The sequence below is a fragment of the Ranitomeya variabilis genome, chromosome 1, assembly GCF_051348905.1.
Source record: "Ranitomeya variabilis isolate aRanVar5 chromosome 1, aRanVar5.hap1, whole genome shotgun sequence".
NCBI classification, from domain to species: Eukaryota; Metazoa; Chordata; class Amphibia; order Anura; family Dendrobatidae; genus Ranitomeya; species Ranitomeya variabilis.
In genome coordinates, this window is record NC_135232.1 from 570229291 (window position 1) to 570251242 (window position 21952).

The 21952-nt window shown below is 45.6% G+C and overlaps 1 protein-coding gene across 1 annotated transcript in view; it reads right to left on the reverse strand.

The window, feature by feature from the left end:
• Positions 1-18557: 18557 nt before the first annotated feature.
• Positions 18558-21952, reverse strand: part of LOC143768724 (embryonic protein UVS.2-like) — an 85587-nt gene continuing 82192 nt past the window's right edge. Inside the window, exons 9-10 of the mRNA XM_077257381.1 lie at positions 21122-21347; positions 18558-19075 (exon numbers count right to left, since the gene is read on the reverse strand). Of these exons, the coding sequence (XP_077113496.1) occupies positions 19065-19075; positions 21122-21347 (237 nt within the window). The 3' untranslated portion in view covers positions 18558-19064. The remainder of the gene's footprint in view (positions 19076-21121; positions 21348-21952) is intronic.

The following is a 21952-nucleotide window of genomic DNA, read 5'->3' on the forward strand; positions in this document are numbered from 1 at the left end:
GTACATAATCCGGTGTTGGATTGGAAATCTATGTATGTGACTAGTTGGGGCTGTCAGGGGGTTCATGATGACGTTCCTCTGATGTCAATTTCCTCCTCCCCCTCTTCTGAAATTCCTGAGTTTCTGTCAGATTTTCAGGATGTTTTCGATGAGTCCAAGTCCAGTTCCCTTCCACCGCATAGGGACTGTGATTGTGCTATTGAATTGATTCCAGGCTGTAAGTTTCCTAAGGGCCGACTTTTCAACCTGTCTGTGCCTGAACATGCCGCCATGCGGAGCTATGTAAAGGAGTCTTTGGAGAAGGGGCATATTCGGCCATCTTCTTCTCGTTTGGGAGCAGGGTTTTTTTTTGTTGCCAAGAAGGATGGCTCCTTGAGACCCTGTATTGATTATCACCTCTTGAATAAGATCACGGTCAAATTCCAATACCCTTTGCCTTTGCGTTCTGATTTGTTTGCCAGGATTAAGGGGGCTAGTTGGTTTACTAAGATTGACCTTCGAGGGGCATATAATCTTGTTCGTATTAAGCAGGGTGACGAATGGAAAACTGCGTTTAATACGCCCGAGGGCCATTTTGAATATCTTGTGATGCCATTCGGACTCTCTAATGCCCCATCTGTGTTTCAGTCCTTCATGCATGATATTTTTCGGATTTATCTTGATAAATTCATGATTGTATATTTGGATGATATTTTGATTTTTTCAGATGATTGGGAGTCTCATGTGAAACAAGTCAGGATGGTATTTCAGGTCCTTCGTGATAATGCCTTGTTTGTGAAGGGGTCTAAGTGCCTCTTTGGAGTACAGAAGGTTTCTTTTTTGGGTTTCATTTTTTCTCCATCATCTATAGAAATGGATCCGGTTAAGTTTCAGGCCATTCATGATTGGATCCAGCCCACATCCGTGAAGAGCCTTCAGAAATTTTTGGGCTTTGCTAATTTTTATCGCCGTTTCATTGCCAACTTCTCCAGTATGGTTAAACCCCTGACCGATTTGACGAGGAAGGGCGCTGATGTAGCGATTTGGTCCTCTGAGGCTGTTTCTGCCTTTCAGGAGCTTAAGCGCCGATTTACTTCTGCCCCTGTGTTGCATCAGCCGGATGTTTCTCTTCCTTTTCAGGTTGAGGTTGACGCTTCTGAGATTGGGGCAGGGGCCGTTTTGTCTCAGAGGAATTTTGATGGTTCCTTGATGAAACCGTGTGCCTTCTTTTCTCGAAAGTTTTCGCCTGCGGAACGCAATTATGATGTCGGCAATCGTGAGTTGTTGGCTATAAAGTGGGCATTTGAGGACTGGCGACATTGGCTTGAGGGGGCCAAGCACCGTATTGTGGTCTTGACCGATCATAAGAATCTGATTTACCTCGAGTCTGCCAAACGGCTGAATCCTAGACAGGCCCGATGGTCCCTGTTTTTCTCCGGTTTTGATTTTGTTGTCTCGTATCTTCCGGGTTCTAAGAATGTTAAGGCTGATGCCCTCTCTAGGAGTTTTTTGCCTGATTCCCCTGGGATTCTTGAGCCGGTTGGTATTCTGAAGGAGGGGGTGATTCTTTCTGCCATCTCCCCTAATTTGCGACGGGTTCTTCAGGAGTTTCAGGCTGATAAACCTGATCGCTGTCCAGTGGTGAGACTGTTTGTTCCTGACAGATGGACTAGTAAAGTGATTTCTGAGGTTCACTGTTCTGTGTTGGCTGGCCATCCTGGGATTTTTGGTACCAGAGATTTGGTTAGTAGGTCCTTTTGGTGGCCTTCTTTGTCACGGGATGTGCGTTCTTTTGTGCAGTCCTGTGGGACTTGTGCGCGGGCCAAACCTTGCTGCTCCCGCGCCAGTGGGTTGCTTTTGCCTTTGCCGGTCCCTGAGAGGCCTTGGACGCATATTTCTATGGATTTTATTTCGGATCTTCCTGTTTCCCAGAGGATGTCTGTTATCTGGGTGGTCTGTGACCGGTTTTCTAAGATGGTTCATTTGGTACCTTTGCCTAAATTGCTTTCCTCTTCTGAGTTGGTTCCATTGTTTTTTCAGCATGTGGTTCGTTTGCATGGCATTCCGGAGAATATTGTGTCCGATAGAGGTTCCCAGTTTGTTTCTAGGTTTTGGCGGTCCTTTTGTGCTAAGCTGGGCATTGATTTGTCTTTTTCTTCCGCATTTCATCCTCAGACAAACGGCCAAACCGAGCGAACTAACCAGACTTTGGAAACTTATTTGAGATGCTTTGTGTCTGCCGATCAGGATGATTGGGTGGCTTTCTTGCCATTGGCCGAGTTTGCCCTTAATAATCGGGCTAGTTCTGCTACCTTGGTTTCACCATTCTTTTGTAATTCTGGGTTTCATCCTCGTTTTTCTTCAGGGCAGGTTGAGTCTTCTGATTGTCCTAGGGTGGACTCTGTGGTTGACAGGTTGCAGCAGATATGGGCTCATGTTGTGGACAATTTGGTGTTGTCTCAGGAGGAGGCTCAGCGTTTTGCCAACCATTGTCGGCGTGTGGGTTCCCGGCTTCATGTTGGGGATTTGGTCTGGTTGTCTTTTCATCATGTTCCTATGAAGGTTTCTTCCCCGAAGTTCAAGCCTCGGTTTATTGGTCCTTATAGGATTTCTGAGATTATCAATCCAGTGTCTTTTCGTTTGGCCCTTCCAGCCTCTTTTTCCATCCATAATGTTTTTCATAGATCTTTGTTGCGGAAATATGTGGTGCCCATGGTTCCCTCTGTTGATCCTCCTGCCCCGGTGTTGATTGATGGGGAGTTGGAGTATGTTGTGGAGAAGATCTTGGATTCTTGTTTTTCAAGACAGAGGCTTCAGTATCTTGTCAAGTGGAAGGGTTATGGCCAGGAGGATAATTCTTGGGTTGTTGCCTCCGATGTTCATGCTGACGATTTGGTTCGTGCCTTTCATTTGGCTCGTCCGGATCGGCCTGGGGGCTCTGGTGAGGGTTCGGTGACCCCTCCTCAAGGGGGGGGTACTGTTGTGAATTCTGTTGTGGGTTCTGCTCTTGGGCTCCCTCCGGTGGTTATAAGTGGTAGTGCTGCTGTTTGTCCTTCACAGCAGTCATCAGGTGCTTCCACTTTGGACAGGGCTATTTAGTCTGGCTTCACCCTTTAGTGAGTGCCAGTTGTCCATTGTTTTTCTGGAGGATTCACATCTCTGCTTGGTTTCTCCTGCTGGATTGTCCAAATCATCAAAGATAAGTCCTGGCTTTGTTTTTGCAGTCCACATGCGGTGGACTTTATAGTTCAGTGAATTGCTATGTTTTTTCTTGTCCAGCTTTGTCTGTGTAAGGATTTATTTAGCAAAGCTGGAAGCTCTGGAGTCGCAGAGTTACCCTCCATGCCTTTAGTTAGGTGTGGAGATTTTTGTATTCTCTGTGGTGGATTTTTGTAGTATTTTAATACTGACCGCACAGTACTCTGTCCTGTCTTTTCTTTCTAGGTAGCGTGGCCTCTTTTGCTAAATTCTGTTTTCAGTCTGCGTTTGTAATTTCCCTCTCCTCTCACAGTCAATATTTGTGGGGGGCTGTCTTCCCTTTGGGGATTTTCTCTGAGGCAAGATAGTTTTCCTGTTTCTTTCTTTAGGGGTAATTAGTCCTGTGATGAGGTGTCTAGGGAGTGACAGGAACATCCCACGGCTACTTCTAGTTGCGGTGTTAAGTTCAGGGTCTGTGGTCAGTATAGAGGCCACCTACTCCAGAGCTCGTCCATGCTGCTCCTAGGCCACCAGATCATAACAAGGACCAACTTGTGTGTCTTCCTTCCCCATTACCAACATGACTGCAAAAACCACAGCAAAGAAACTGGTGATGGAAGTCATATGCAGATATGGTGTCCCAGAAGTTGCTGAAAGTGACCAAGGCCCGGCCTTTTCTTTTCATGTGTATCAGGAGGTTCTGACAATGCTTGGATCCACTGCAGCCCTTCATACTCCGTACCATCCACAATCTAGTGGGAAAGTTGAGAGTCTGAACGGCACACTGAAGGGACAATTGACCAAAATGATGCAGGAGACTACGGCTCCATGGCCAGAGCTCCTACCCATTGTACTGTACCACTTTCTACTATCCCTATTGCAAAACATGGCCTGTCCCCATATGAGATATTGTTTGGTGGTAGGCCCCCAGTTACAAATTTCCATCCTCAGCAGTTGTCAGAGGAAACTGACCGTACTGATCAATATGTTATTCAGCTTAGTAAAAATCTTGCTAACACCCATGCTCTAGTTTCTTCTTACCTTCCAGATTCAGCAGAAACCGACACTTGTCACAACTTGAAGCCTGGTGATTTTGTGGTTGTGAAAAGGCATGTCAGAAAACACGGGCTAGAACCCTTGTATGACGGTCCCTATCAGGTCCTCCTTATCACTCCTACGTCAGTAAAGCTGGAAGGAAGGACGACGTGGATCCACGCATCGCACTGCAAGCTGGTTAAACAGACTAGTACCAAATAAGGGGCATAATGTTTTGGTTTTTGTCTTTGGGGAGAGCACTTGTAGTACAGATGGGTATAGCCAATAAAATTGTCAGTTCTATTTTCATTTACCCTATGATTACACAAATGTGGGATAAATTGCTTAGGGCCACAGACTATCTAGATGATCAAATTTGGGAGATATTGGATATACTTAACGTTACTGTTGCTGTCCAAAACCAACTTATCATAGTCACTAATCAACATACTATAGTACTGGATTACTTAACAGAAGCACAGGGTGGTATGTGTCAGGTTATTGGACCCGCTTTCTGTCATTATATAGCTCACAAGAGCACTATGAAGTTAAAGTTAAAGTTAGAGGACATTCAAAGACTCAGAGATCAATATGATAAAGACAATGACCGTAATAAGGACATTGGGTGGGCAGACACCTTCTCCTTTCTCAATCCAGCCAATTGGTTTAAGGGACTTGGGGGCTGGATAGCTGGAATCTTGCAAAGTTTGTTACACATCGCTGCCTTTATCCTTGTCTTGTATGTAATACTAAAACTTGTTCTTTGGTGTATTTCTGTATGTATTATGAAATTCTGCACTAGGACAACTAATGATGATACCAAAAGCGTTGCCACACCTGCTCTTCCCTACACTGATTTCACAAAGTTACCTGATGAATATGTTGAAGCCAAGCCCATGGCTACCTAGACCTCCTCCACCATCATCAAAAATTGTTATCCGTAAATTGTAGCATACAGGGTGGACGGGTGCTCCGCAACAGCCAAGGCTGGTAACATGGCACCAGTCATGTGAAGACCATACCCCTCGAGCTTATAGATTGGGATAGTACCTCTGATGCTGCATGTTAGTTAACAAAATTTGTCTAGGGGGAATGTGAAGGGTTAAACTAAGAAAAATTAAAGCAGGTGTAACAGGGTCTGCTGTGCTGGAGTACCTCTTTCAGTACCACCACATGTTTTAGGAGGTCCACTCTGCTCTGGCTGGATTCTGAATGAAGGACGCTGACTGGAATGGCTTCATTACATGGGCGCATAAAAAATATCACTGCTTCTCTACGTATTTTCAGTGTGACAACACTTTACTCACAGGACACAGAATGATATATCACAGATACAGAGGGCAGGCCAATTGAAAAGCGGCAGGCCAGACATACATTACAATAGCCGCAGGTGGCCGGAGCCTGCCGATATTTACTGTGGGAATTACAAAGGTGGGGGAGGTCAGAAGGAGAATATCTTGTCCCCTCTGCCCAGGGGCGCAGCCTGTGGACTGATGCATTTCACATGGAACCTATTATACATACATATGACTGCACAACATATTCTGGGTGCTGGGGGGTTCCGTAATACGGCTCCCCTTTTCAGCGACGCGTTCGGCATACACAGTCTGATCCTTAACGGATCGGTTTGGGGATGACCGAAGTTTATGGGGTTGGTACAAGTTCCGTTTGTCGACTTAGTCCATCGGCGTTAACGTTTTGTTTGCCGGGTCTGTAGTGGATGGTGAAGTCCAGAGGTTGTAGGGCTAAACTCCACTGCAGTAATCTGGCATTGTCTCCGGAGACCTGATTAAGCCAGACTAGGGGATTATGGTCCATTAGGAGGGAAAACTGTCATCCATACAAATGTGGTTGCAACTTTTTGAGTGCCCATACTACTGCCAGGCACTCCTTCTCGATGGCCGCATAGCTTACTTCATGGGGCAGTAGTTTCCAACTCAGGTAAGCTACCGGGTGTTCTTGGCCGTCCGGTCTGACTTGGCTCAGTACTGCCCCCAATCCAAACATAGAAGCATCCGTGTGAACAAGGAAACATTTAGTTGGATCGGGTGCTGCCAATACAGGGGTATTGGTGAGGGCGTCCTTTAGCTGGTGGAAGGCTTCCTCACACTCTGGGGTCCAGGTTACCTGGCGGGGTTGGTTCTTACGGGTCAGATCAGTGAGGGGCTTGGCTACGCTGCTCTAATTGGGAACAAATTTCCTGTAATACCCCGCTGTCCCTAGAAATGCCATGACCTGGGTTTTAGTGCGTGGGGAGGGTCATTTAGCTATGGCCTCAATCTTGGCTGGTTCTGGTCGCTGTTTCCCACTTTCCACACAATGCCCTAAATACTGAAGCTCTGCTTTGCCCACGTGACACTTGTTTGGGTTCAGGGTGATTCCGGCTTGTGGATCCTGTCTAATACTGTCTCTAGGTGATTTAGATGCTCTTCCCATGTCACGCTGTAGATGGCGATGTCATCCAGGTAGGCACACGCGTAGTCCTGGAGACCATCCAGAAGCCGCTCAGCCAGCCTCTGGAAGGTCACAGGTGCAGTCTTCATCCCGAATGGCATAACTCGAAACTGGAATAAGCCGAACAGGGTGACAAATGCAGACTTGGGAATAGCATCAGGACTAAGGGGAATCTGCCAGTAGCCTTTGCATAGATCGATGGTGGTCAAATACTTTGCCCCGCCAGCCGGTCTAACAGCCCATCCACGCGCGGCATGGGATATGCATCCGTCACCGTTTTCTCATTGAGCCTGCGATAGTCTACACAAAACCGTGTAGTCCCATCCTTCTTGGGCACTACGGGGGATGCCCAGGGACTATCTGATTCTTCAATGACCCCTAAACGCAACATCTCTCGTATCTCTTGTCTCATCCCTTCTCGTACAGACTCAGGGACGCGGAAGGGGGGTTGTCTCAGGGGAATCTGATCCTGGGTCTCAACCTTGTGTTGTGCCAGGTGGGTGTACCCCAGTCTCCCTGAAAACATCCTCTGTCGCTGCCTCAACAACGCCTCTGCCTGCTGTCTCTCCCGGGGACCTAGGTCTTCACCTCAGTGTACCTGGTCCCATGTTTTAGACTGAGTCCTCTCCCCTAAGACATCAGGCAAGGGGAGTCCGGCTACATCCTCTGCTTCAGGTGCACAGATGGCCACTACCTCATCAGGGCGCTCCCGGTAGGGCTTCAGCATGTTCACGTGGAACATGCGGATAACCCTGGGGTCATCACAATCGGCGACATTATAGGTGGTGTCGGCTATTTTCCCCACTACCTGGTAGCGCCCCTGCCATGCAGCTTGGAACGTGTCCTGCCTAGTGGGTTCTAACACCAGGACCTTCTGTCCTATCTCAAAGGTGCATTCTCTGGCCCTCCGATTGTACCATACGCGCTGGCGCCGTTGGGCCACCTGCAGGTTCCCACGTACAGCCTGGGTCAGCTCCTGTAGGCGGTCCCGGAATTCCAGCACATAGGGTACAATAGGTACCCCTTCTATGGTGCCCTCCCCTTCCCAGTGTTCTAGCACTAAGTCTAGGGGTCCCCTTACCCACCTCCCATATACCAGTTCAAATGGGGAGAACCCCGTGGATTCTTGGGGTACCTCCCGATAGGCAAACAGGAGGTGTTGCAAGAATTTCTCCCAGTCCCTATTGGTCCCGGTAAAAGTCCCTATGAGCTGTTTCAACGTTCCGTTAAAGCGTTCACACAACCCATTGGTTTGTGGGTGGTACGTGGCGCTCCTAATGGACTTTACACTGCACAGCTTCCAGAGTTGGTTGGTCACTTCAGGTGTAAACTGGGTACCCTGGTCTGAGATAATCTCCTGGGGAAATCCAACCCGTGAGAAAACCTGGAGCAGGGCAGCCGCCACCATCTCTGCCAATATGTTAGGTAACGCAACCGCCTCTGGATACCATGTGGCATAATCTACCACTGTCAATATATACCTTTTCCCTGACGGACTGGGTTTGGCTAACGGCCCTATCAGATCGACCGCTACTCGGCTAAATGGCTCCTCCACAATGGGGAGGGGGCGTAATTTGGCCTTGCAGCGATCTCCTCTCTTGCCAATGCGCTGGCAACTGTCACAAGTCTGGCAGTACTGACGGACATCATAGGTTACCCCCGGCCAAAAGAAGATTTTTGTCAGATGATGCCTGGTGTGACTGACGCCGAAGTGTCCAGCCAAGGGTATGTCATTAGAGATTCGCAGTAACTCCTGCCTGTACTTCTTGGGAACTATCAGCTGTCGTTTTATAGTGGGGCTCATCCCTGTGTGGTGCTGCTCGGTAACCCGGTAGAGGAGTCCCTGCTGCCATACAAACAGCTCCCCTTCCAGTACTCCTCTCCCCTCCTGTGCCTTTCCATGATATCCCTCTAATGAAGGATCCTCAAGTAATTCCTTCTTAAATTCAGCTGGGGTGGCCCAAGAAATGTGTCTGCCTATGGGAATACGTGTAGGGCTGGGGTGTCTTACCTTGGCCACCTCTGAGTGTGATTCCGCATCCGCATCTCGAGCTTGTCTCCGGGTAGTCACAGGATATGTCTCAGCCAGAGGGCCGATCGAGAAGGCAGACAACATGGGCCCCAAGTCATTTCCCAGCAAGATGTCTGCAGGCAAATCCTCCATCAAGCCAACCTCAACAAGGCCATCCCTGACTCCCCAGTTCAGGTGAATCCTGGCAGTGGGCAGTCGATGTATGGCTCCCCCTGCTACACGGACTGCCACTGTCCGGTCTGTCTTCTCTTGGTCCCAGACGAGATGAGGCTTCACAAGGGTCAAAGTTGCTCCGGAATCTTTTACTCCCTGCATACGTTTCCCATTAAGCCACACTACCTGTCGATGCTGTTGTCGATTATCTGCCCAGGCAGCCTGCGCAGGGTCTACTTCATGCAGCACTTCCTCCTTCTCTTCCATCCCCTGGTTAGTCATAGTCCCTAATGCCGGATCAGCTTCGCCTTGGTAGCAGTGTACAGTAGCCCGGCTGAAGGTAGCTGTTCCTGCCTTTGGCCCCTGGGTACGCTGAGTCCGGTTGGGACATTGTCTTTGCAGGTGGCACAGCTGATGGCAGGTGTGGCATCGCCCCCCAGGGGGACTGTGGTAGGTCGGGTTTTGAGCTGGTCCCCCAACAATCTTCTGTGGTTTGGGGGCTTCCAGGCCCATGGGAGGACCCCTAGTGACGATCTTTGATCCAGCTGACTGAGACCTCCTGGCATCATGGTGTTCGTCGGCCAGATGAGCGGCCTCCTCAAGAGTCGTTGGTCGTCTGTCCCGAAGCCATTCCTGTGTCTCGGGGGTTAGTCCATTAAAGAATCGCTCTAACAAGAAGAGCTGGAGGACGTCCTCCTTAGTGGTTGCTTGGCTCCCTTGTACCCACTGCAGCAGTGACCGTCGTAATTTACAGGCCCATTCAGCGTGGGTATCGGTTACCCATTTTATAAGTCCGCTGAACTTTTGGCGGTATGCCTCTGGTGTCAGCGCATACCAAGATCACTTCTTTGATCTGCTCATAGTCCATACAGTTCTCATCCGGTACCATGCGATAGGCGTCCGCTGCCCGGCCTGTCAGCTTGCAGGCCAGAATCTGAACCTGTTCCTCCGGCTTCACTTGATGCAGGGCACACTGCCACTCAAAGTCCTGCAGAAAGCCATCAATGTCTCCCTCTGCCTCCCCCAACTGTCGGAAGCCATTATACTGGATATTTTTGTGGCTTACTGTTGAAGGTACCTGGGCGGAGGCCAGAGTGTTGTGAATTCCGTTCTCGGGCTCCCTCCTGTGGTCGTGAATGGTACTTTGGTGAGTTCTGTCCTTGGACACCCTCTGGTGGCTTTGAGTGGAACTGCTGATCTTTGAGGTTGGCTTTCTCAGCTGCCCTCGTTTATTGCTTCTGCTCGCTTCCCTATTTAACTCTGCCCAGGTCGTTAGTCCATGCCAGCTGTCAATGTCTCAGTACTGGTTCAGATCTCTCTTGGAATTCTCAGATGACCTGACTACTCCAGGAGAAGCTAAGTCCTTGCTAATCATTTGCTGTTCATTGGTTTTTTGAATATATTTTTCAGTACATGTTATGTTTCAGTCCAGCCTGCTATTATGATATTTCCTTGCTAGCTGGAAGCTCTGGGGGTGCAGAGCTGCACCTCCACACCGTGAGTCAGTGTGGAGGTCTTTTTGCACACTCTGCGTGGTTTTTTTAGTTTTTAATACTGACCGCATAGTTCCCTTTCCTATCCTCTGTCTTTCTAGAGAAGATTCGGCCTCCTTTGCTAACATCTGTTTCATTCCTGTGTTTGTCACTTCCCTCTTAACTCACAGTTAATATTTGTGGGGGGCTACCTTTACTTTGGGGAATTTCTCTGAGGCAAGGTAGGCTATTATTTCTATTTTCAGGGGTAGTTAGCTCTTAGGCTGTGAAGAGGCATCTAGGGAGAGTTAGGTACGCTCCACGGCTATTTCTAGTGTGCGTGATAGGATTAGGAATTGCGGTCAGTAGAGTTACCACTCCCTCAGAGCTTGTCCCAGGTTTTCTGTTTTAACCATCAGGTCATTTCGGGTGCTCCTAACCACCAGGTCATAACAGTACAGCTGGCCAACAAAGTGTTAATGCATCTCAAAAGAGGGATAAGAGAAGTTCTGAGTAAATTTTTTTTTTCTTTGCAGCCTGTTTTGTCTTTCTTTTCCCCTTAACCTCTGGGTGGTTCAGGACTCAGGTGTAGATATGGATATTCAGGGTTTGTCCTCTTGTGTGGATCAACTCACTGCTAGGGTACAGAGTATTCAAGATTATGTAGTTCAGAATCCGATGTTAGAGCCTAGAATTCCAATTCCTGATTTGTTTTCTGGGGATAGATCTAAATTTTTGAATTTCAAAAATAATTGCAGACTGTTTCTTGCTCTGAGACCCCGCTCCTCTGGTGATCCCATTCAGCAGGTAAAGATTGTTATTTCTTTGTTGCGTGGTGACCCGCAAGACTGGGCATTCTCCCTTGTGCCAGGAAATCCTGCATTGCTTAATGTGGATGCATTTTTTCTAGCGCTTGGATTGCTTTATGACGAACCTAATTCTGTGGATCAGGCAGAAAAGATCTTGCTGACTCTATGTCAGGGTCAGGATGAGGCAGAAGTATATTGCCAGAAGTTTAGAAAGTGGTCTGTGCTTACTCAATGGAATGAGTGTGCCCTGGCAGCAATTTTCAGAAAGGGTCTTTCTGAAGCCCTTAAGGATGTTATGGTGGGGTTCCCCACGCCTGCTGGTCTGAATGAGTCAATGTCTTTGGCCATTCAGGTTGATCGGCGTTTGCGCGAGCGCAAAGTTGTGCACCATTTGGCGGTGTCCTCTGAGCGGAGGCCTGAGCCTATGCAATGTGATAGGACTTTGACCAGAGCTGAACGGCAAGAACACAGACGTCAGAATGGGCTGTGTTTTTACTGTGGTGACTCCTCTCATGCTATCTCTGATTGTCCTAAGCGCACTAAGAGGTTCGCTAGGTCTGTCACCATTAGTACTTTGCAGCCTAAATTTCGCTTATCTGTTACCCTGATTTGCTCACTGTCGTCCTACTCTGTTATGGCATTTGTGGATTCAGGCGCTGCCCTGAACTTGATGGACTTGGAGTTTGCCAGGCGCTGTGGTTTTTCCTTGGAGCCTTTGCAGAGTCCTATTCCCTTAAGGGGGATTGATGCTACGCCATTGGCCAAGAATAAACCTCAGTACTGGACTCAGCTGACCATGTACATGGCTCCCGCTCATCAGGAAAATATCCGCTTTTTGGTGTTGCATAATTTGCATGATGTTGTCGTGTTGGGTTTGCCATGGTTACAGGTTCATAATCCAGTACTGGATTGGAAATCAATGTCTGTGTCTAGTTGGGGTTGTCAAGGGATACATGGTGATGTTCCTTTGATGTCAATTTCTTCTTCCACTCCTTCTGAAGTCCCTGAGTTTTTGTCAGATTACCAGGATGTATTTGATGAGCCCAAGTCCAGTGCCCTACCTCCTCATAGGGACTGTGATTGCGCTATTAATTTGATTCCTGGTAGTAAGTTCCCTAAGGGCCGACTGTTCAATTTATCTGTGCCAGAACATGCCGCTATGCGGAGTTATGTAAAAGAGTCCTTGGAGAAAGGACATATTCGCCCGTCTTCGTCGCCGTTGGGAGCAGGGTTCTTTTTTGTGGCCAAGAAGGATGGCTCTCTGAGACCCTGTATAGATTACCACCTTCTCAATAAAATCACGGTCAAATTTCAGTACCCTTTGCCTCTGTTGTCTGATTTGTTTGCTCGGATTAAGGGGGCTAGTTGGTTTACCAAGATTGACCTTCGAGGGGCGTATGATCTTGTGCGTATTAAACAAGGCAATGAATGGAAAACAGCATTTAATACGCCCGAGGGCCATTTTGAGTACCTGGTGATGCCATTCGGGCTTTCTAATGCTCCATCTGTGTTTCAGTCCTTTATGCACGACATCTTCCGGAAGTATCTGGATAGGTTCATGATCGTATATTTGGATGATATTTTGGTCTTTTCGGATGATTGGGAGTCTCATGTAAGGCAGTTCAGGATGGTGTTCCAGGTCCTTCGTGCTAATGCGTTGTTTGTGAAGGGCTCTAAATGCCTCTTTGGAGTTCAGAAGGTTTCCTTTTTGGGCTTCATTTTTTCCCCTTCTACTATCGAGATGGATCCTGTCAAAGTTCAGGCCATTTATGATTGGACTCAACCTACATCTGTGAAGAGTCTTCAGAAGTTCCTGGGCTTTGCTAATTTTTACTGTCGCTTCATCATTAATTTTTCTAGTGTGGTTAAGCCTTTGACTGATTTGACGAAGAAAGGCGCTGATGTGGTGAATTGGTCCCCTGCGGCCGTTGAGGCCTTTCAGGAGCTTAAACGTCGTTTCACTTCGGCCCCTGTGTTGCGTCAGCCAGATATTTTGCTCCCTTTTCAGGTCGAGGTTGATGCTTCTCAGATGGGGGCAGGGGCTGTTTTGTCTCAGAGAAGTTCTGATGGCTCCTTGATGAAGCCGTGTGCTTTCTTTTCTAGAAAGTTTTCGCCTGCCGAGCGTAATTATGATGTCGGCAATCGGGAGTTGTTGGCTATAAAGTGGGCATTTGAGGAGTGGTGACATTGGCTTGAGGGAGCCAAACATCGCGTGGTGGTCCTGACTGATCACAAGAATCTGACTTACCTTGAGTCTGCCAAGCGGTTGAACCCTAGACAGGCTCGATGGTCACTGTTTTTCTCCCATTTTGATTTTGTGGTCTCATACCTTCCGGGATCTAAGAATGTGAAGGCTGATGCCCTTTCTAGAAGTTTTTTACCTGATTCTCCGGGAGTCCCTGAGCCAGCTGGAATTCTTAAAGAGGGGGTGATTCTGTCTGCCATCTCCCCTGATTTGCGGCGGGTGCTGCAGGAGTTTCAGGCTGATAGACCTGACCGCTGCCCAGTGGAGAAACTGTTTGTCCCTGATAGATGGACTAGTAGGGTTATTTCTGAGGTTCATTGTTCAGTGTTGGCTGGTCATCCTGGGATTTTTGGTATCAGAGACTTGGTTGCCAGGTCCTTTTGGTGACCTTCCTTGTCACGGGATGTGCGTTCTTTTGTGCAGTCCTGTGGGACTTGTGCTCGGGCCAAACCTTGCTGTTCTCGTGCCAGTGGGTTGCTTTTGCCTTTGCCTGTCCCGAAGAGGCCCTGGACACATATTTCCATGGATTTTATTTCTGATCTTCCTGTCTCTCAAAGGATGTCTGTCATCTGGGTGGTTTGTGATCGGTTTTCTAAGATGGTCCATTTGGTACCCTTGCCTAAATTGCCTTCCTCCTCTGACTTGGTTCCATTATTTTTTCAGCATGTGGTTCGTTTGCATGGCATTCCGGAGAACATTGTGTTGGACAGAGGTTCCCAATTTGTTTCTAGGTTTTGGCGGTCCTTTTGTGCTAAGATGGGCATTGATTTGTCTTTTTCTTCAGCGTTCCATCCTCAGACAAATGGCCAAACCGAACGAACCAATCAGACCTTGGAAACCTATCTGAGATGCTTTGTTTCTGCTGATCAGGATGATTGGGTGACCTTCTTGCCATTGGCCGAGTTCGCCCTTAATAATCGGGCTAGTTCTGATACTTTGGTTTCGCCTTTTTTTTGTAATTCTGGTTTTCATCCTCGTTTTTCTTCAGGGCAGGTTGAGTCTTCTGACTGTCCTGGTGTGGATTCTGTGGTGGACAGGTTGCAACAAATTTGGACTCACGTGGTGGACAATTTGACGTTGTCTCAGGAGAAGGCGCAACGTTTTGCTAACCGCCGTCCCTGTGTTGGTCCCCGACTTCGTGTTGGGGATTTGGTTTGGTTGTCTTCTCGTTATGTTCCTATGAAGGTTTCTTCTCCTAAGTTCAAGCCTCGTTTCATTGGTCCTTATAAGATTTCTGAAATTATCAATCCTGTGTCGTTTCGTTTGGCCCTTCCAACTTCTTTTGCCATCCATAATGTGTTCCATAGATCGTTGTTGCGGAGATATGTGGCGCCTATGGTTCCTTCCGTTGATCCTCCTGCTCCGGTGTTGGTGGAGGGGGAGTTGGAGTATGTGGTGGAGAAGATTTTAGATTCTCATATTTCGAGACGGAAGCTGCAGTACCTGGTTAAATGGAAGGGTTATGGTCAGGAGGATAATTCCTGGGTTGTTGCCTCCGATGTCCATGCTGCCGATTTGGTTCGTGCCTTTCATTTGGCTCGTCCTGATCGGCCTGGGGGCTCTGGTGAGGGTTCGGTGACCCCTCCTCAAGGGGGGGGTACTGTTGTGAATTCCGTTCTCGGGCTCCCTCCTGTGGTCGTGAATGGTACTTTGGTGAGTTCTGTCCTTGGACACCCTCTGGTGTCTTTGAGTGGAACTGCTGATCTTTGAGGTTGGCTTTCTCAGCTGCCCTCGTTTATTGCTTCTGCTCGCTTCCCTATTTAACTCTGCCCAGGTCGTTAGTCCATGTTAGCTGTCAATGTCTCAGTACTGGTTCAGATCTCTCTTGTAATTCTCAGATGACCTGACTACTCCAGCAGAAGCTAAGTCCTTGCTAATCATTTGCTGTTCATTGGTTTTTTGAATATATTTTTCAGTACATGTTATGTTTCAGTCCAGCCTGCTATTATGATATTTCCTTGCTAGCTGGAAGCTCTGGGGGTGCAGAGCTGCACCTCCACAACGTGAGTCGGTGTGGAGGTCTTTTTGCACACTCTGCGTGGTTTTTTTAGTTTTTAATACTGACCGCATAGTTCCCTTTCCTATCCTCTGTCTTTCTAGAGAAGATTCGGCCTCCTTTGCTAAAATCTGTTTCATTCCTGTGTTTGTCACTTCCCTCTTAACTCACAGTTAATGTTTGTGGGGGCTACCTTTACTTTGGGGAATTTCTCTGAGGCAAGGTAGGCTATTATTTCTATCTTTAGGGGTAGTTAGCTCTTAGGCTGTGAAGAGGCGTCTAGGGAGAGTTAGGTACGCTCCATGGCTATTTCTAGTGTGCGTGATAGGATTAGGAATTGCGGTCAGTAGAGTTACCACTCCCTCAGAGCTTGTCCCAGGTTTTCTGTTTTAACCATCAGGTCACTTCGGGTGCTCCTAACCACCAGGTCATAACACCAGAGCTCCCCCTGCTCGCTGACTCTCCTCTCTCCGCTCTGCCATCTCCACCTTGGCCAGCTCTATTTTGGTCCGCTCTGCCATCTCCATCTTGGCTAGCTCTATACTGGTCTGCTCTGCCCTCTTCCTTCAGATCCGTACGCACATCAACCATCACCTCTCGTATGAGCTCTACTGCAGGGTTTGGGCCATAGAACGCCAGTCTGTTCTTTACCTCCCTCTGGAATTCAGTCTCCTCCACGTTCACATTGGGGGGCGCTGCACTGTCGTGTTCCATGATGGCTGCTATCAAATCCGCTTTTGTTTTGTTGCTGGCGATTAACCCTCGAGCTTCCACCAGGTCTTTTAATGTAGTCCTCTTTAACTTCTGGTAGTTGTTTTCCATTCATTCCTTTCCTCCTGTAGATGGGGTATCACATCCCGCTGTCTGCCACCAGTGTAACGGGGTCTGCTGTGCTGGAGTACCTCTTTCAGTACCACCCCGTGTTTTAGGAGGTCCACTCTGCTCTGGCTGGATTCTGAATGAAGGACGCTGACTGGAATGGCTTCATTACATGGGCGCATATAAAATATCACTGCTTCTCCACGTATTTCCAGTGTGAAAACACTTTACTTACCGGACACAGAATAATATATTACACAGATACAGAGGGCAGGCCAATTGAAAAGCGGCAGGCCAGACATACATTACAATAGCCAAAGGTGGCCGGAGCCTGCTGATATTTACTGTGGGAATTACAAAGGTGGGGGAGGTCAGAAGGAGAATATCTTGTCCCCTCTGCCCAGGGATGCAGCCTGTGGACTGATGCATTTCACATGGAACCTATTATACATACATATGACTGCACAACATATTCTGGGTGCTGGGGGGTTCCGTAACAGCAGGCTTCATTTTGTGCTTTTCGACTCCATTTTGCTATTTTAACATACATTTTTGTTACTAGGTAAAAGTTCATAGTTGTTATAAGACATTGATTATTCCAGCCTGAGCAAGATATGACACTGTGGGTGTATTGTTCTACGGGACCTTGATGTACAGGCTGTTCCTGCATTCTTATAGGTTAAGAACTGTGAGCGTGTTCTTATGTTGATTGGTTGAAGTATAATTTCTAAGATTATGAAAAGTGCGACACAATAAACGGGGCTCAGAGATCTGCTCGATCCCCCCAAACAGAGACACACGTCTCCGTCAGGTCATTTTCAGTTGCCGGCAATGTCCTGTGGATCAATTTGAAAATCACTGTCAACCGTGAAGGGTCATTTCAGATCCTCCCTCAGCAGGATCACATCACATTTGAAGGGAATTTGAGGGTACAATGTAACACAAAATACTGAAGTTAAAAGCTCCAAAAAGGGACAAAAGCATACACAAAATAATGCAGTACCGTCTGGTAAAGACCAAATGAAAGCGATGGTCGTATTGCAGCTGTTTCTCCATGACTGGAAGGCGGGGTTCTTCCATATGTATAATGATAAAATGTAAACTGGCAAGTTTAGGTGGGCACCCAATGAAGAACATTGGAGTCCAAATTGGTTTTCATTAACACCAATGCATTTCTGTGCCAAATCATTGATTTGATACCTTGAGAATGGCGCCGGTTGTAGACCTGCCAGTTTCCATTTTGCCAAAATAACAAAAGTGACACTATTTTAAAAGCTGCACCCCTCAAAGTGCTCAAAAACCACATTCAAGAAGTTTATAAACCCTTCAGATGCTTCATATGAATTAATGCAATGTAGAAATTAAAAAAAAGCATTTTAATTTTTCCAACAAAAATGTTGTTTCAGCCCCACATTTTTAATTTTCATTTTTCATTTTTGCAAGCATAACAAGAGAAAGTGGATCATACAATTTGTTGTACATGTTTTCCTGAGTACGCCGATACCCAATATGTGTGGAAAGTAACAGTTTGGGCCACAGCAGGGATTGGAAGGGAAAGAGCATTGCTTGACTTGCAAAATTGGCTGGAATAGATAGTGGATGCCATGTCACATCATGGGAATATTACAGTATACTCCTGAAATGTTTCCAGACTTATACTGTAGGCTAAGTGCATGGATCCAGTGTGATCTAAGTGATGTACGAGTTATATACTACAACTCCATTCATTGCCTGATGGCCACTGCCTCAATCCTGCAGTACATTCACTTCAATGGGAGGTAAAGCTCAGTACTCATCTGCAAAGCACTGTGTGGGTCTGCTGTGCTCTACCTCTACAACACTGCTGGGACAATTAGCAGCTGATAGGAGGGTGCACTGGTGTTGAACCCACAGTGATCTTATATAAAGTGGATAGATAATCAATGATTAGACCTTGAGGACCCTTTTAATTGCATTCTTCCAACTGTACTAATGCCATACATGTTGATGGTAAGTGTGGTTTGGGCATGCTGAGGAGCTCAGAAGAGAGAGCCATTTGGCTTTCTGAGCTTGGATTTTACTGGATTGTTTTTGGGAACCATGTTGTTTTTCAAACACTTCTGACCTACTAGGAACATGGATAACTCTATTTTTCCATTGACAGATCTTAGTAGGTGCTTATTTTTTGCAGGATGAGATTTATTTTTTTTTGTGCCATTTGGGGATACATTACATTTTTTATTCCAATTTTTGAGAAATAGTATGCAATTTAGGAATTGGCTTTAATTTTTTTTCATGCCATTTTACGCTGTTCATTGTGCGATAAACATGATAAGGAGATTTTATTCTTCGTACAATTACAGCTGTGCCAGGGTTAGTTAGTATTTTTATAAATTTGATATTTTTGCCTTCAAGAACCAAGACCACTCATATCAGCACAGCCTTTTTTCAGCAAATAGTTCCAATGTGACTTATATTCTATGCTCAAATACCATTACTTTTTAAAACAATATTGACAATAAATATGATAAGAACTTTTTTTAATAAGTAATTAGAAGCAAGCAAAGTAGGAAATAAGATCCAGAATTTCTTCTGTTATTGGCACACAGCGAAGAAATAAACCCTATTATATTTACTGTAAATTCACCAAAGATTAAAGAAAAGTTTAAATGAGGAATAATGCACTGTAATAATGTGATTTTCTATATGACAATGTGTTTATAAAGCTTTTTTTTTCAATATTAGTACTGAGAATGCAATCTAAGGTAACGAAATCAACCACTGAAATGCAATATTCTTCATTTATCCCCGGAAATAGGAAATATAGTCTTCATCCTTTCATGATGTGATATTTTCCAAAAGTGATGCTTTTGTGGTTTCTCATCTTGTCTATTCATTTTAGTGCTGTCATAAAAGAAATAAGACTAGATTAGAAGTAGGAAGGACAAAAAAATCAACTGGCTTGTCAGAGGAAATCATATGGATAATTTTATAAAGTGTCCTCACTGGATTTACCCAAGGTAGCACAATACATTGTACCTTAGGCTCTTTCCATTTATGTATTCACTTAAAAACAACATCACATATGGGAATTATTAACAAACTCTTTACCAATATGTATAAGACCTCATAACAAGTGATTGGACGATCTCCCGCTGAAACAACACTTAATTTACCTTTGATTACTTTCCAATAGACACATATAAAGAGCTCCAATTACAGACAGCTGTTTCAGACTTCTTGCCCCTCATGCAGGGAACTGTTGACCGATTGGCTGGGTGAAAGGCTTTTGATGGAGGTTTTAAGGGATACAATTTTTTTCTTCTAGGATTGATAGCATTAGAGACCATGTTGTCTTTTTCTGTGAAGAGGATATTTGCATGTTTATTCTTTCCATGGGAAGCATTGGATATATTATGACTTCTTATGTCAGATTTACAATCTTCTTGGATTCTCCATCAAAGACCTTTTATCCAATCTCCTATATTGCAAGAACTCTGAAACAGCTGTCTGCAGTTTAGGTCTTTTCCTTTTGAGGATGGTACTGGGATTCCAGCTTGGCTTGATATTGGAAGTCATTTATAAGGTCAATATTGATTTGTAGGATTGCTGTCTCCTATAAGTGGCACCTGAGACCTTGTTCTCTTGCACTATAAAGAGGTTATTTGCTTTTTTTTTTTTACTCATATAGGGTCTGTGGTTCGCCTACAGTGGCAATACCTGGTACTTGCTCCTTGTCCCAAATAGTTGTGAAGTCGACCAATTAAACACTGATTGTTTGAAAAAGGAGATCAATGTTATCCTCCTAGAGAACCCCTTCTTCAGAGAACATTGTGAAAATCAATTCTACATATTGTGTCTATCATAGACATATTATTGGTCCAGTGGGGCAACAAGTAATTTTCATAGAGATATTAATGGTTCTGAGAAGTATATTGTGATTATTTAAAAGTAAGGTTAGATGCCTATTTGGCAGCTGGATACGTATGATGCTGTTAGCATATGTATCCATGATGACAATTCATTTGTTTGGATGGGGTCGAAAATTTAAATGGTAACTACAATTTTTTTTAAATAATTTTCCTCCGTCATTGCAAAGTTATGACTTTTTGTAATATACTTTATTACCTCCTTTTGCTTCCTTCTCTCTGAAAACCATGCTATAATGATGTCTCAATGCGCAGTTTATGCTCCTTTAGAAGCTACTTTAAATTGCTGCTCAGCAACATCTGTGCACTGCATTCAAATATTCTGTGTTAGGGAGCACAGTTCTGCTGAGTTCAGAGGTTGGGAGTAGAGAAACTCAGACAGAGGAAATCCAATATACAGACTATTTGAATTTATTGTGCAGATACTTGATGGGAAGCAGTTAAAAGGAGGTGCTAAATGAGCATAAACTAGGCTTTAAAAACGCACTGTAACATGTTTTTTGGGAGGGAAGGAGACAAAATTAGATAATCAAATATGCTACAAAATAACCATGATTTTGCAATACTTTGAGGATTGTTATAAAAAAAAATGTTCTTTGTATCAAAGCAGACTAGTTACTAATACTTAGTTTTTGGCACTTTTTCATAAGCATCAAACTTAAAATACAGCTATATTACCGCTGTAATTGGGATTCAGGTCACACACATCTTAAGTAGGAATACCTTCATGTGTCTCAGATTTCACATGGAGGCACATGGAACTATTTATTTGTTTGGATGGTTTAGTGAGGTCCTTGGATCGGCCCCACCGGGGTCCGCCAAGACCCTGGAGAAGAGCCAAGAAGACGATCGAACTTGACTATCTATCTAAGTAAAAATCGTAACAAAGCATACTTATGTAATATGCACAAGGTTTAGAGCATACATCTGTAAAATAATGACTTCTTCTCAGTTCATATTACAAGTATTGCTGACATCTTGCTGTAATGTTTCTGAATTATTATACGTCTTTCATACTTACACATAATGTAATTGGCCTGGAAACCCCTCACCTCGGACACATTATTACTGTGGAATAACACTAGCATGATGTTCCCAGTGGACACCAGAGGAGGAGGAGGGGATGAGGAACAGTATTTCTTTCCTATTATGGGAGCAGTGGTATACCGTCCATCATAAACTAACAGGTAGTCGTTAGCACATGAAGGTTCACTTTCAACAGCAAAGTCATTCATAGTAAGAGTGATCTAGAAAAAAAAGAAAACATAGAAAAATATATTTTTTTAATTATTCTTAACACCACATAATGCAACCCATTTTTATAAAGTTCTATTTTCCTTAATGTAACATTAATGGGACAAAATAATCCATGCTCTTTCTATTATTGTTATACTTACTAACGTCACCGTTGGTAAAATGGGGACTTTTCAAGCATTAATCTGACCGTAAATGGTTAAAATTGCAAATTTCATGTTATTAAAATTATTCTCCATTCTAAGGTACTGGTGTTAGGGGTAGAGTCCCTGCCTCTGCACGGGCTGGAATCTCAGGCCATCTCCGCTGCAGTCTCCCATTCTTCTCCAGCCGCAGTGGACTCTGCTCAGCGGAGACATCGGTCCCTGCGTCTCGCTCAGTCTGACTCTGTGCAAAGGGTCCAGCTTCTGCCATTGAAGCCAGTGCTGGGCAGCGGCGAGCAGACACTTCTGGGACTAAGTCCTGCTTTTCCCCTTCTGAGCATGCCCAGGGTAAGATCTCTCATTGGAGATCGAGGGTCACATGCTTAGATCCTGCAGCAAAACCCATTGGTTCTCCAGGAAGGTCCTGAAGTTGCTCAGGCTCTGTGGCAGCCTCT